The sequence below is a fragment of the Marmota marmota genome, unplaced genomic scaffold, assembly GCF_001458135.2.
Source record: "Marmota marmota marmota unplaced genomic scaffold, marMar, whole genome shotgun sequence".
Taxonomy (NCBI): Eukaryota; Metazoa; Chordata; class Mammalia; order Rodentia; family Sciuridae; genus Marmota; species Marmota marmota.
Genome location: NW_026000082.1, coordinates 40666108 through 40679641, shown reverse-complemented (window position 1 = coordinate 40679641; position 13534 = coordinate 40666108). Strand labels below are relative to the sequence as shown.

General features: G+C 50.8%; 1 protein-coding gene across 3 annotated transcripts in view; it reads right to left on the bottom strand.

Annotated features, from left to right (window-relative positions):
• Positions 1-13534, bottom strand: part of Capzb (capping actin protein of muscle Z-line subunit beta) — a 114679-nt gene that overhangs the window by 7391 nt on the left and 93754 nt on the right. For all 3 annotated transcript variants that reach the window (XM_015485608.2, XM_048816214.1, XM_048816215.1), the window contains exons 5-6: positions 10511-10652; positions 9894-10010 (exon numbers count right to left, since the gene is read on the bottom strand). In XM_015485608.2, coding sequence (XP_015341094.2) covers positions 9894-10010; positions 10511-10652 — 259 coding nt within the window. The remainder of the gene's footprint in view (positions 1-9893; positions 10011-10510; positions 10653-13534) is intronic.

The window sequence follows — 13534 nt, the reverse complement described above, 5'->3', positions numbered from 1 at the left end:
TTGCAATCTTCCTGTCCATCTGTGAATGCAGCGAGAGGCTGAGACAGGGGGATTGCAAGCTCGAAGCCAGGCTCAGTAACTTAGTTGAGACCCTGTCTCAAAATAAAAAACAAAAAGGGATGAGGATGTGGCTTAGAAACTGATCCAGATTAAGAGAGCCTCGGACAGAGTTCATCCACTTAAAAGCTGAGTGGTTTAAGAGGAGAAATGGGGTGCTCACTCAGCAGGATGCTATCAGAGAAGGACCCAGTTTACTGAGTGACAGTCTGGACCCCGTGGCCTGGCAGGGCCCTCCCAAAATTACGCCACGGAATCTCTACAGAACAAAGAGGCTGGTTCTGGAGGACGGCTGCCGAGGCCGGTTAAACGCAAAAGAGGGAGGGGAACGCTAGGATGATCAGCTTCCCAGCCTTGCTGGGCTCCAAACCGTCCAGGGCACTCTTTGGTGAGTGATCCTGGGGTCTTGATCCTGGGAGACTGCAAAGAGCCCCTAAGACTGGGGCGGTGTGAGTGCAGGGGAACTCGAAGGCGACACGTGCCCCCACTTGGCCTCAGGTCTGATACACACTCCACCTGGGCAGCCTCGTTTGTTGGATCATCTTCTCTCAGAAAAAGCCTGTTGCCAGGACAACTGGTGGGTGTTCTGTTGAACAGGAGCTGGGAGCTCACTCGGGAGGAAGGAGGGTATCCTTCCACCCGTTTCTAACAGGACTTTTTGGATGCGCGCTTGCTCTCTCCACATGGAAATGGTTACACTGCCCAGATCCGGGGCTGCTCCATTCAGGAGCAGCCTGCAGGGGACTGATCCAAATGAACTTTGTCCTTCCAGCAAATTCATCTTTCTCCTGCCCCAGAGCTCTACACAGAGGGCAGATTCCTGTTCTCCCTGCCCCTCAGGGAAAGGGTGAGGGCTTTGAGCCACTGATGGCCCCAGTGTGTGTGTGTGTGTGTGTGTGTGTGTGTGTGTGGAGGAGTACTGGGGACTGAACCAGGGGTGTTCTCCAATGGCTACATCCCTAGCCCCCCTTTTGTTTTGAGACAGGGTCTAGTTTGGAGGATGAGGCTGACCTTGAACTTGCGATCTTCCTGCACCACTATGCCCAGCCTGAAGGCCCCATTTTAAATGAGAACCAGCAGTCCAAGGAGAGGGCCAAGAGCTCATCACCAGGTAAGTCCAGTCACGCCAGCAACTCAGACTCTTGGTTCCCATCTTTGTGCTTCAGATTCAAGAGCGACCTTCTGATAAAAGTTGAAACCACTCGACAATCAAAGGAAATATAAGGCTTGGGCTGGGGGACAGATACACTCCCCAGGAACACAAGAGGGGCCCTTAATCTTAGGTTGGGAACCTGAGCCTGAGGCCTGGGGGAGGGAAGGGCGGCGGGATGGTGTGTGCAGTGGGGCCGGGACCTGGCACACAGACTTCTTTCCATGGCCCCCTTGCCACCCCGTTGACGCCCCTCCACACCTGGCCAGGGTCGGCTTGCTGGCAGTGCTGACCACCACAAACAGACCTATTTTTGTAATGCATACATTATTACATCCTTATAAAAGTGGTTGCCAGAAGGCAAACATTTTTATGTGCTGTGGCCTCGCAGATGTTCCACAAGGTGGTTCCAACCGAGTCTGGAGTCAGAGCCAGGCTGCCTAACCCCAACCAGACCCTCCCCTCTGCTCCGTGGCCTGAGATGGAGATGAAACAGGCAAGCACTTGGACCATGATAGCTGTTCTCCTGGAAAGGGGGGACAGTCTTCTTCTGTCGCAAGGCACCTTTCAGCCAGCACAGTTGGAGGCAGAGCCTGCAAGAAGCCAGCTCCCCTCAGTCCCAGCGGCTGCCATCAGGCCAGGAGGCCCCTGGGACAAGTGCGCAGAGCAGGGGCCTTGGCTGTCTAGGCTCTGACCTCCTCGCCTTCACCTCACACGATGAGCCACCACAGAAAACAGAGTCGAGCCTGCGGAGTGGCCGCTCTAGGGCCCGTCAGAACAAAGCTTTACCCCGACCCTCTGGCCCTTGGTGTCCTCCTGGTTGCCAAGCTGTGCTGTGGGCACGAGACTGGTTGGAGGCCAGGACTGCCCAGTGTAGGAAAACCTAGAGTCTAAACTACACATATTCTAGAAGACTGGTGGCAGCAGCAGTAAGAGCTGCTCTTTATTGAGTAGAAAATGTGTTGACATGGTAAGAGCTTTCAAAGTAGAATCGCCAACTCTACAGTGAAAACCCTGCATTTCAGAGAGGTGAAGTGGTTTGTCCGGTCACATGGCTCGAAAGCACAGGGTGAGGCCCTGAACGCAAGTCTGGATGATTCCCAAGCCCGTTACCTTCCCAGAGACCCCTCTGCTGCCATTTAATCTACATTCTTTACCAGAAGAGCTGAGAGCAAACCACAAGCTGGGCTCAGAAATTCCACCTCATCCACTCTCCCCACCTCATCCACTCCCGCCCTGTCCTCCAGTCAGGGAAGGGTGCAGGGAGGAAGCCTGGGGCTGGGTCAGCCCACCCAGGCCACTGGACAAATGCCCAACCAGTCTCAGAAGCCCCCCTGCTAGAGTGTCACCACCCAGGTGACCTCATGAACACAGGAGCTGCTGCAGCCGCACCCCGGCAAGCCCGAGCTCCCAGACCTGCCCTGAGCTTGGCCTGGCTCACCGTGGGCTCCCTCCAGCTGGAAGGAAGGACTGGAGCTTTGTCCCCCTTATGAAACCACACGCCTGGCTTAACCACCAGCCCAAGTCTGGGAGGGCTTTCCTGCTGGGCTCTAGAGACAAGTGCCACAGCTGGGTTTTACTGTCCCAAAGACATGTTAGGGCTGCTGCTTGCACACGCCCAACCTGGTCGCCCCATCTGACAGAACATCCCACCTCTGTGTCTAAATATTTACAATCTGAAAAAAATATCAACTGAACATCTGCAGGCCCTTCCCCAGATGGGCGACTGTGGATCTCTTTCCAGAGACTCAGCCTGCCTCCTTCCCACGTCTCTGCCGTCACATGGGTCCCTCAGTGCAGCTTCCTGCTCACCACGTTGGTACCTGGCGCCCCACACTGTCTTATTTTTTTTTCAGTTGTAGATGGACATTGCATCTTTATTTATTTTTATGTGGTGCTGGGGATCGACTCCAGGGCCTCATGCATGCCAGGCAAGTGCTCTGCCACCGACACAACCCCAGCTGCCCCCACTTAAAAAAAAATTTTTTTTGTTGTTGTTGTAGCCAACACTTTTTTTACCTGCTCCACGACTTCCTGCTGGGGCCTCTGGAAGCCTGCCAAGGGGCTCCTTCTGCCCACCTGCCCTCACATGCGCCCCCGGGCCCTGGCAGTAGGGCTCCAGGAGGCCGTAACAAGCCTCCACGAGGCCTGTAGCTCACCTTCCCTGACAGCCCACAGCTGCGGGGACTTGCCAAAGCACTTTCTAACCGATGTCCCTGAGATGTCTCTGGTGGAGGTAACGAAAGGCCACTGTGCCAGTGGGTTGGGCACAAGCTCCCACTGGCCAGCTGGGAAATGAGCTGCCATTCATCACAGTGACAGGCACCACTGAGGGTGGCTCTCAGTTCATTCACCTGCGCCCCATAAGCCATCTAATGGGAAAGCTGCAGACAGGGCTGGGAGTGCCTGGGTCACACTACAGGCAAGGGCCCGGGACAGGTTGCTGCTGCCGCTGCTGCTGGGGGAGGAGTGTGACAGGAGGATGGGGACACTGCTTGGCCGTACTCTGGGGTGCTTCTGACGGATGACCAGGACGGCTTGTAGGCCCTCGCCCAGCACCAAGGTCCTGGTGAGGCAGCTCCCCAAACACAGGACCTCCCTCTCCCTCTCTCTGATGGGGGCTGAGCGTGGGATGCTGCTGAGGAGGACGGGGCCCAGCCTGGTCACTGAGGACTGTGCAGTGCTGGAATGAGGAAGCCCCCTCAACCCCACTGCTCACACCCTGGGGGTCACCTGGCCCTGACGGCTCTGCTCCCAAACACCTCCCATCCTGAGGCTCCTCCTTGACCCCCTTCCTTCCGTGGCCTAATCACTGGCTCCAGCTGCCACCCACCTCCACAGACCTCCTTGCCACAGGCTCATCTCCTCCAGCCCCCTGGGGGGTGCCCAGTCCGGCCATCACCCTCTCCTGTCAACCTGGCCTCCATGTCAACTGGCAGGGCCATGGCCTGAAAACGCAGATCTGTTCATGCTAACCCCCTCCCTCCTCACTCCCTCCAGCAGCAAGCGCACCTCCTGGGGTCAACTGGTTTCTCAGAAGCCCAGAGGACAGTGTCCTGCCCACACTGAGCTCACTGCTCAGCATGCTTCCATCTGAGTGTTTACTTAGCAACTAATGAATGGCAGGCAGGGGGCGGGGGGCAGACTGACAGCAAGAGTGTGGTGTGGTAGAAAGCAGCACAGATGGACTTTTTTGTCAGACCAATCTGGGTTCAAATCCTCTCTCTGCCTTCTACTGGTCAAGCCATGGCAGGCAAGCTATTTAGCAGCATGTTTACTATGAATGACTGATTTGCTCAACTTTCCTGGAACCCCTCATCTCGCATCCACAGCAACTGCAGACATTTTTCCAGGGTTCATCCGGGACTTGTAGCTAAGCCCCTCACCTCTTATTTTCCCTGCTTGCTCAGAAGCTGCACATCATTAACTTAGATTTGTCTACCTCACTGCTCCCCTCCCCCCTTTCATAGTTACTTACACTGGAAAGGAGCCCCAGCTTTGCTGCACCCAGATGAATTATGGGATTGGCTGTAAGAATGATGACAGAAGCATCATTTCCTCATTAAGCCCCAAGAGCAAAAGGCAATGCAAACAAGGCCTGTGGCCCCGCCCAGGTGTGCCGAGGACAGCCACTCATCAGGCCCCTGTGGCTTGGCACGAGCCCCTGCACAAGGCAGGCCGGAACCAGACGCTGGCCATGGGCTGACAGCTCTGACTGAGACTATTAGGAAGGCTGAGGATTAAATATTTGTCCAGGTCACTGTATACCGGGTGGAATTATAAACGGTTCAGAGCGGTAAGTGATGCAGGAAGCAGTCTCCGGATACAGATTTAGGGTTTCCCACCCACTCCCCAAGTGGCGGGGTAGGCAGGCAGGCTGTGCTGGAGCTGGCTCCCTGGGGGTTCTACTGGCTTTGCCAGTCAGTGGCTCCTGGAAGGGAAAGGTCTGTTTCCATGCAGCAAGATGGACTCCACCCCAGAGCACACCAGTGCTTCCTGCTGGGACCGGGTGGGGACAGCCCTGCCCAGAGGCCAGACCAGGATATCCCAAGCTCCCAAGCTCCCAAGCTCCCTCTGGCTTCTGGTTCCCTAACATAGCAAAGACCCTGACACAGCGGGGGTGTGGGGGTATGAGTGTGTGGCGGGGGTTGCATGAAGCCCACAGGCGGTCTGAGGGCCATGTGCAGCCTTGGGAGTGCCGGCCAGCTTCTACACTGCCATTGCTTTTTAAAAGCACAATGAAGCTGTTGTCACTAGTAAAATACAAATTTTTTTAGTTGTCAATGGACCTTTATTTTTTATTTATTTATATGTGGTGCTGAGAATTGAACCCAGTGCTCACATATGCTAGGCAAGCACTCTACCACTGAGCCATAACCCCATCCCAGAATACAAATTTGCTTATAAGATTTACTAAACTGACCCTTTCTGCCATATTTTTTTTCTATCAAGAGCCATCAGTTGGTATCGCACTGATACCAAAACCAGATAAGGATACATCTAGGAAAGAAAACTACAGCCAATATCCCCGATGAACTTAGATGAGAAAATCCTTAATAAATATTAACAAATTGTATTCAACAACATGTTAAGAAGTTTGTATATTACAACCAAGTTGGTTTTATCCAGGGATGCAAGGATGGTTTAACATATGCAAATCAACAAATGAAGTTCATCACATAATTAGAATTAAGGACAAAAATCACTTGGTCATCTCGATAAATGCAGAGAAAGCCTTCAAAAAAATTTAGCACCCATGCATGATTAAAACACTGAAGAAACTAGGGAAAAAGGAACCTCCCTCAACATCCTGAAGGCCACGTACAAAACAAAGTCAATGTCATAATGCATGGAGAAAAACTGAAAGCATTTCCTCTAACATCTGAAACAAGATGAGGCTGTCCACCCTCACCACTCCTATTTAATACAGTTCTAGTAATTCTAGCCAGAGCACCTAGGCAAGAGAAGGAAATAAAAGGGATAAAAACAGGAAAGGAAGTCGTCAAAGTATCACTGTTTGTAGATGACATGATCCTCTACCTAGAAGATCCAAAGAACCCCACCAGAAGTCTGCTAGAGCTAATAACGCAAAGCAGCAGGGAACAAAATCAACATATCCGTTACTATACGCCAATAATAAATCTGCAGAGAAAGAAACCAGGAGAACAATCTCATTCACAAAACCCTCAAAACAAAAACATATAAAACCTAGGAATAAATCTATTAACCGAGGAAGTGAAACACCTCTATAATGGAAACATACAACACTACACTGCAGAAAGAAAATCAAAGAAGGTACAAGAAGATGGAAGGAAAGACCTCACAAGTTCATGAACAGGCAAAATCAATATTGTTAAAATGGCCATACGCCCAAAAGCAATATATAGATTAGATAAAATCCACATCAAAACACCAATGACATTCTTCACAGAACTAGAAAAAACAGTCCTAAAATTCATTTGGAAGAATAAAAGATCCAGAATAGCCAAGGCAATTCTAAGCCAAAAAAGCAATGCTGGAGGCATCACAACCTGACTTCAAACTGTACTACAGAGCTACAGCAATGCGGCAGTGGTGTGAAACAGACACCAGACCAAGGGAACAGAACAGGACACAGAAGCAAACACATCCATCTACAGTCTTCCGATCCTTGACAGAGGTGCCCGAAACATACACTGGAGGAAAGACAGCCTTTAAAGCAAATGGGGCCGGGACAACTGGTTCCCAAACATAGAGGAAGGAGAGCAGACCCTTACCTCTCACCCTGCACAAAAGTCAGCTCAAAATAGAGCAGAGATCTCGCAATCAGAGCAGAAACTATGCAACCCCCTAAGAAGAAAACGCAGGGTGAACACTCCAGCAGAGAGGCAAGGACCCCCAAAGCTCAGGATATAATGCCAAGAGTTCATAAACAGGATGGCATCAAAGCCAATCCCCCAAAACCAAGGCTGAAAACTTTTGTTAGCTACTCTTTGGACAGAATTAATACCCAGAATATATAAAAAAACTAAAACTTCACAGCAGAAAAACCAACCCAATGAACACAATGAACTAACCACTTTTCCAAAGAAGAAATACAAATGGCAATAAATATATTTTAAAAAGTTTAACATCCTTAGCGATCAGGGAAATGCAAATCAAAACTACACTGAGATTTCATCTCACTCCAGTCAGGATGGCAGCCATCAGGAATATAAACAATAATAAATGCTGGAGAGAATGTGGAGAAAAAGGAGCACCTTTACACTGTTGGTGGGACTGTAGATCAGAACAACCACTATGGAAATCCAGACGGAGGTTCCTCAGAAGACTAGGCATGGACCCACTTTATGACCCAGCTACCCCACTCTTGGTATTTATCCTAAAGAATTAAATTCTTCATACACAGTGACAACAAGCACAACCATGTTTACAGCAGCACAAGTCACAACAGCCAAATTATGCAACCAGCCTAGGGGTCCACCAATAAATGGGTAAATAAAGTGTGATATATATACACAGTCAGTTTTTATTCCATCCATAAAGAAGAATGAAATTATGTCACTTGCAGGAAAATGGATGGAATTTGAGAACATTACGTAAAGCAAAATAAGCCAAATTCAGAAGGTCAAGGGTCATGTTTTCTCTCCTATGTGGAAGCTAGAGAAGAAAAGAAAAGAGGTGTGTGGGGGGAGGGGAATCTTATTAAAATCAAAGGGAGACCAATAGAGGAAGAAAGTGGGGGCGGGGGAAGGGGATAGAAGGGGAGGGAGGGAGAAATATTGAGAAATGATATTGGCCAAATTACATTGCTATATTGTAAACATGTATGGGTATGTAACAAAAAGCCCCCATTATGTAAAATTGTAATAAACCAATAAAAAATAAGGGAAAAAATAAGTGGTACATGCCTGTATTTCCAGCAACTTGGAAGACTAAGGCAGGAGGATTGTAAGTTTGCGGCCAGACTGGGCAACTCATACAGAAACCTCATCTCAAAATAATAAGGAATATTACTCAACCTTAAAAAAGAATGAAATTATGACATTTGAAGGTAAATGGATGGAGCTGGGAATATCATGCTAAGTAAAATAAGCCAATGTCCCCAAACCAAAGACTGAATGTCTTCTCTAATATGCAGATGCTATTTCACAATAAGGGGGTGGGGATAGAGGTACTTTGGATTACGCAGATGGGAGTACAGGAGGAGGAGGGGGTATGGGGGTGGAAAGGATAGCAGGATGAAGTAGACATTATTAAACTAAGTACATATATGACTACATGACCAATGTGATTCTACATTATGTACAACCAGAAGAATTTTTGTATGATGTGTCAAAATGCATTTTACTGTCATGTGTAACTAATTAGAATAATAATAAAAAGGGGATGGGGACCTAGCTCAGTAGTAGAGCACCCTGGATTCAATCTCTAGTATTGCCCACCCCCAAACTTATTAAAAATCTAATTATCTTTTGTGTATGTGGGGTGCTAGGCACGTGCTCTGCCACTGGGCCACATTCCCAGCCCCAAGGATAGTTTTCTTATGGATAGAAAATTTCCTGATGCTGAGGGGATCCTCACACTGAAAAGTCAGGAGCTCCAGAATGGGAGGGGAGAAGCAGCAGGCTCCCTCCAGAAGCCCTCCAGGCTGCTGTGCTGCTGCCAGTCCTGACCTGTCTGAGCCAAGCTGTGCTCCCCATGGGCCTTCTCTTTCCCCTTTACACAAAGCTTCCTGCTGCACTACATGGGCCCAGGTGACGTCCTCTCTCGGGACAGACATGGAAGGCTCCTGAAGGTGTCAAGGAGTTAGAATGGAATTTCCCTTCGAATGGACGTAGAGTCTTAACCCACTTAGATTCTTCCAGCAGTGTCTGATGCTGACACTGAGAGCAGCCGGTGTGAGGGACAGGCGGGGCCTTGTAGTCCAGGCTCCAAGCTCACCTTAGACATAGGCTGGGGCCTGGTTGCTAGTGATACCCAAAGAAAAGAGATGAGAGAAATGGACAAGAGGCATTTCTCAAATTTATTGCTTATAAAGAATTCCCTGGAGAATTTTGTTAAAATGCCAGATCCTGAGGTGATTAGGTATAGATGAGGCCCATGATTTCTACATTTCTTTTTTTTTTTAAGACATCGATGGACCTTGATTTTATTCATTTGTTTATACGTGGTGCTGAGAATTGAGCCCAGTGGCTCATTCATGCCAGACAAGCGCTCTGCCACTGAGCCCCAGCCCCAGCCCCAGCCCCAGCCCAGATTCCTGTATTTCTAACAAGCTGTTCAATGACACTGATGCTGGTCCTCAGACTGGGCTGAACAGCGAGATGCAGAGACCCTGGGCTGCTGAAGAGTGACTCAGAGCTGAGGTGACCTGACTTGGTGGCCAGTTTTGACCACAGGGATGCCAAGTGGAGCAGTGTACCCCCTCTCAGAGCACAACATGTGCCTGGAGCACAGGGTGAGGTGACCCTGGTAAGTGAGAAGAAACCATGGCTGAGCCTTGTCCTACTAGCAGGGAGCCAGCTGGGAAAGGGCAGGAGTGGGCGGCGCATGTAGCTCTGAGCGCTGATCTGCAAACTGACGAGCATTTACAGCTGGTCAAATCCGCCCAACCCAAGTGAGAACTGCTTGCCTGTCCCGCAGAAGGTCAGCTCTGAGGCTGGCCACCGTGGACACAGCAAAAGGTTGCCAACAGGAACTCTACCTGTCTGGTGAGGCTGCCTCCGAGATTCATGGTGCCCGAGCCGGATTTGTTGGTTTGCAGCCACAGCATCACCGTGGAGGTCAACTTGTAATGGGCAGTGCGGCCACTGGACTTCTCCTGGGGGGATGAGACAGAGATCAGAACTGGGGTGCAAACCAAGCTGAGGAGGGCCTCAAGTGGCCCCTGAATTCAGGGTCACCCTAATGTGCCACTTTCTGAGTCACCGCTGCAGCACTACCTTCCTTAAAAATCCCAAGTGGTGGGCTCGGGATGTGGCTCAAGTGGTAGCGCGCTCGCCTGGCATGCATGAGGCACTGGGTTCGATCCTCAGCACCACATAAAAGAAAATAAAGATATTGTGTCCACCTAAAACTAAAAAATATATTAAAAAAAAATCCCAAATGGCTTTTGAAGGGCAGGACCTACAGTCTCACATAGTAGGTCCTTTCAGGGTCTTTATCTTCAATGACCACTGCAATCTTGACTAAATGCCATCCGGGCACTGTTATGGATCACAGCAGGTCCCTCAGGGGAACACCTGCTGGACAACGGGGCTGTACTGCCAGCAGTGGCACCTGTGCTGAGGCCCTGGCTGCCAGCTGCTGGGGAGGCTGTACCTGCACTTCTACCACATGGATGGAGTCCCAGCAGCCCTTGATCTTCTTGGATCCATCTCCAGCCTTCTTTATGAGGATCACTCCAGCAAAGCCGTGATCCAGATCCCAGAGGTAGACAGATGAGACACCGCCTTCAAAATACCTGCAAGAGATAGCCGTGTGCCCATGAGAGGCCAAGTTGAGTTACAGATCATCAGCCTGAGTCCTGGGCTGTCACCTGGCAAGGACGCACTTAGACAACTATCTGGGATTAAGGACCCTCCCTGTAATGCTTCCAGGGCCCATCCTTGGATGTATCTTGATCATCCTTTAGTTAGAAGAGGGTGCTGCATCCTTAATGGGGTAACAGAAAGAGCAAGGGTTTAGGAGTCATAAAGATGAACTTGATTTTGAGCTCTGTGTCTTTGTTAATCTTACTAATCGTCTCTGGGCTTCAGATTCTGCCCAGATAAAGGGTTCATCACAGTACACCATCAATGGAAGCCACTGCTGCTTACTGCAGATGACTCTGTCTGATATTCGATGGGAAGGCTCTCTGAGAAGGAAAATGGGAAAACACAGCCACCCCTGCCTCCACAGCCAGGCAGGCCAAGGCTCCTATTGGTGGTAGTGGTGGGGTTTTTTTTTTTTTTGGTATGACTGCTAGGAATTGAACCCAGGGCCTTGGCACATGCCAGGCAAGTGCTCTAGCACTGAGCCAAACCCCAGGCTCTCCTGTCAGTTCTTTAAAACAACTTGCTACAAAACCCCAACCAGAATTGAAGGCTAAATTCAGGACAAGAGCTTCCTCCTCAGCTCCAAGTCAATATGGGAAGTCTCTAATTATGACCAAAGGGAAGAGGGAAAGAAAAGGCCGGGAGGACAGCTAATGAGCCAGGATCCCAAGCCCTAGGGCCCACGTCCACTGCTGTGGCTGAGGAGCTCCCTGAGGAGAGATCTGGAGGGCGGAACCAGCTGCCATGCGACTGCAAGCTCTGCAGCCAACAGCTCTGTCCTGAGAAGTCAGAATCACGGGTCTTTTTACCAGAAAGCCCAGGGCCTGTGGGACCACAGAAGCCCTGAGAGAACAGTAGAGCAGGCATCTCGGGGAGCAGGCCAGCAGGGGTGGCACCACCACGGGACCTCAGGCCCGGCAGCCCACAGGCTGGCCGCAGGTGTACAGCAGGCACAAGACACAGCCCAAAGCTGTGGGGTGCTCAGCAAGCAATGACCTGCTGAGGGCGACTGGGGAGCAGCTATGTGAACTTGGACCATGGGGAAAACATCTACTTACAGAACTGTTGAGAGAAGAAATCAAAACAATAAAGGAAAGTAGATAACCGACAAATAATCACTGTTGTTTCTGACGTTAAAATAAAAGTACCCAAAATGAACACGCATCTGTGAATTACACCCCGACTCAGCTGTTCTACAATAAAGAAACGCATGTGGCAAGTGCCAGTGTGCAGAGCGCAGCAGTGGAGGTGTGCAGAGCTCTGGTGTGTCGCCCTCCGTAGCTACAGCTTCCCCATCCTTGGACTCAACCAATTTTGGATTGAAAATATTCAAAAAAAGAAAAATTGCATCTGTACTGAGATGTATGGACTTTTACATGAGGGACACGAGCATATGAGCACTCCGTGGGGTGGGGTGAGGGTGTCCTGGAACCAAACCACTGCAGACACCAAGGGCCCATTACACTGTTTGCAATTTTACCTAAGTGTAAAACTATTTCTAACTACAATGTTTCTTCTACAGGTCAGCACACAATAGATGCAGATCAGACCAAGGGAGCAGCCGCTCCACCCAGGCGGGAACCTCCTGCACATGCTCACACCACAGGGCGCCTCGCTGACCTGTGAGTGCCTACGCAGCCTCCTGCCCAGGGGGGCAACCTGCCCCTCCCTTCTGGAGTCCCTCAGGACAGAGGCCAGCCTTCTTTTGCAGGACCACATCCTGTCACTACTTCTTCATCCCACTTCCTGCGTGGGGTCACGTGGTCATATTCTTGGCCTGCCTCCCACTGGCATGGGTGGAAGAGAGCAGGCCTGTCCCCTCAGTGAGCACCCACTGGGTGTACCTCGAGGTGCCAGACACAGAGCTCAGTGCTAGCTGCGCCGCGGAGGAGGCCTCAGACAGTGTGGGCTGGGAGAAGTACAGCATGCAGGGACAAAGCCTGGGACACCAGCCCACACTGGGTGCACAGGGACCCTGCTCTGGAACACAAATGTTCCTAATCTCTCTCCAACTCCCCTTCCCCAGTGGGTGAATCAAGCAGAGAAGTGCTGTGGTTCAGGGCTGAGGTCCCCTCTCCCTCTGTGGAGCCATCCTCCTTGGGACCAGCTCTGCAATGGGCACACACGAGGCCACTCTGGAATGCTCCTGGGTCATGTGGAGATTGCTGCAGATGGAGCTCTGCTGGACAAGAAGTTCTGCAGTGCTCGGGCAGCATGCGCTAGGATCCTTCTGGCTTGTTCCCCTGCGTTCTGGTGCCTCTCCTGGGTCAGAAGTTAACAACTCAAGAGGCTGGAGGAGGGAGCCTTCTGGGAACCTTCCTGTTGGTGACAAGTGGCCTGGTTCTAACAGTTTCCCCACCAGGTCTGCTTTCAGGGAGGGCCGCTCCTCTGTGTGCTGGGGACTGGGGAGCGGCAGGGTCGGGCTGCCCTTGAAGGGAACTAGGAGGAACCCTGGTGGCTTGATAGCCCTGTTCACATCATCTGGTGACCAGTTAAAAAGCACCAGGTGGCCTAAGGTTGTCCCCTCTGCCCATCCCTTAGTGTTCTGCTTTCTTCCAGAAAAAAATGAAACAGCAGCATTAATATTTGATAAGGTGGAACTGGCCACTTCCACTCCAATGCCCCAGCCTGTGGCCCGGCTCCCGCGCTGGGCAGCTTCTCTCCGGCAACCTCCGCTTCCCTGTGGGCCGCAGAGACCAGGTCGTTTCCAAATGCCAGAGATGAAGGAGGTGACAATGCAAGCCCAACTGTGACCGCCTGTGGGTTACTATCCATCCCCCAAAATACTTTTTACAAGCACATTATAAAA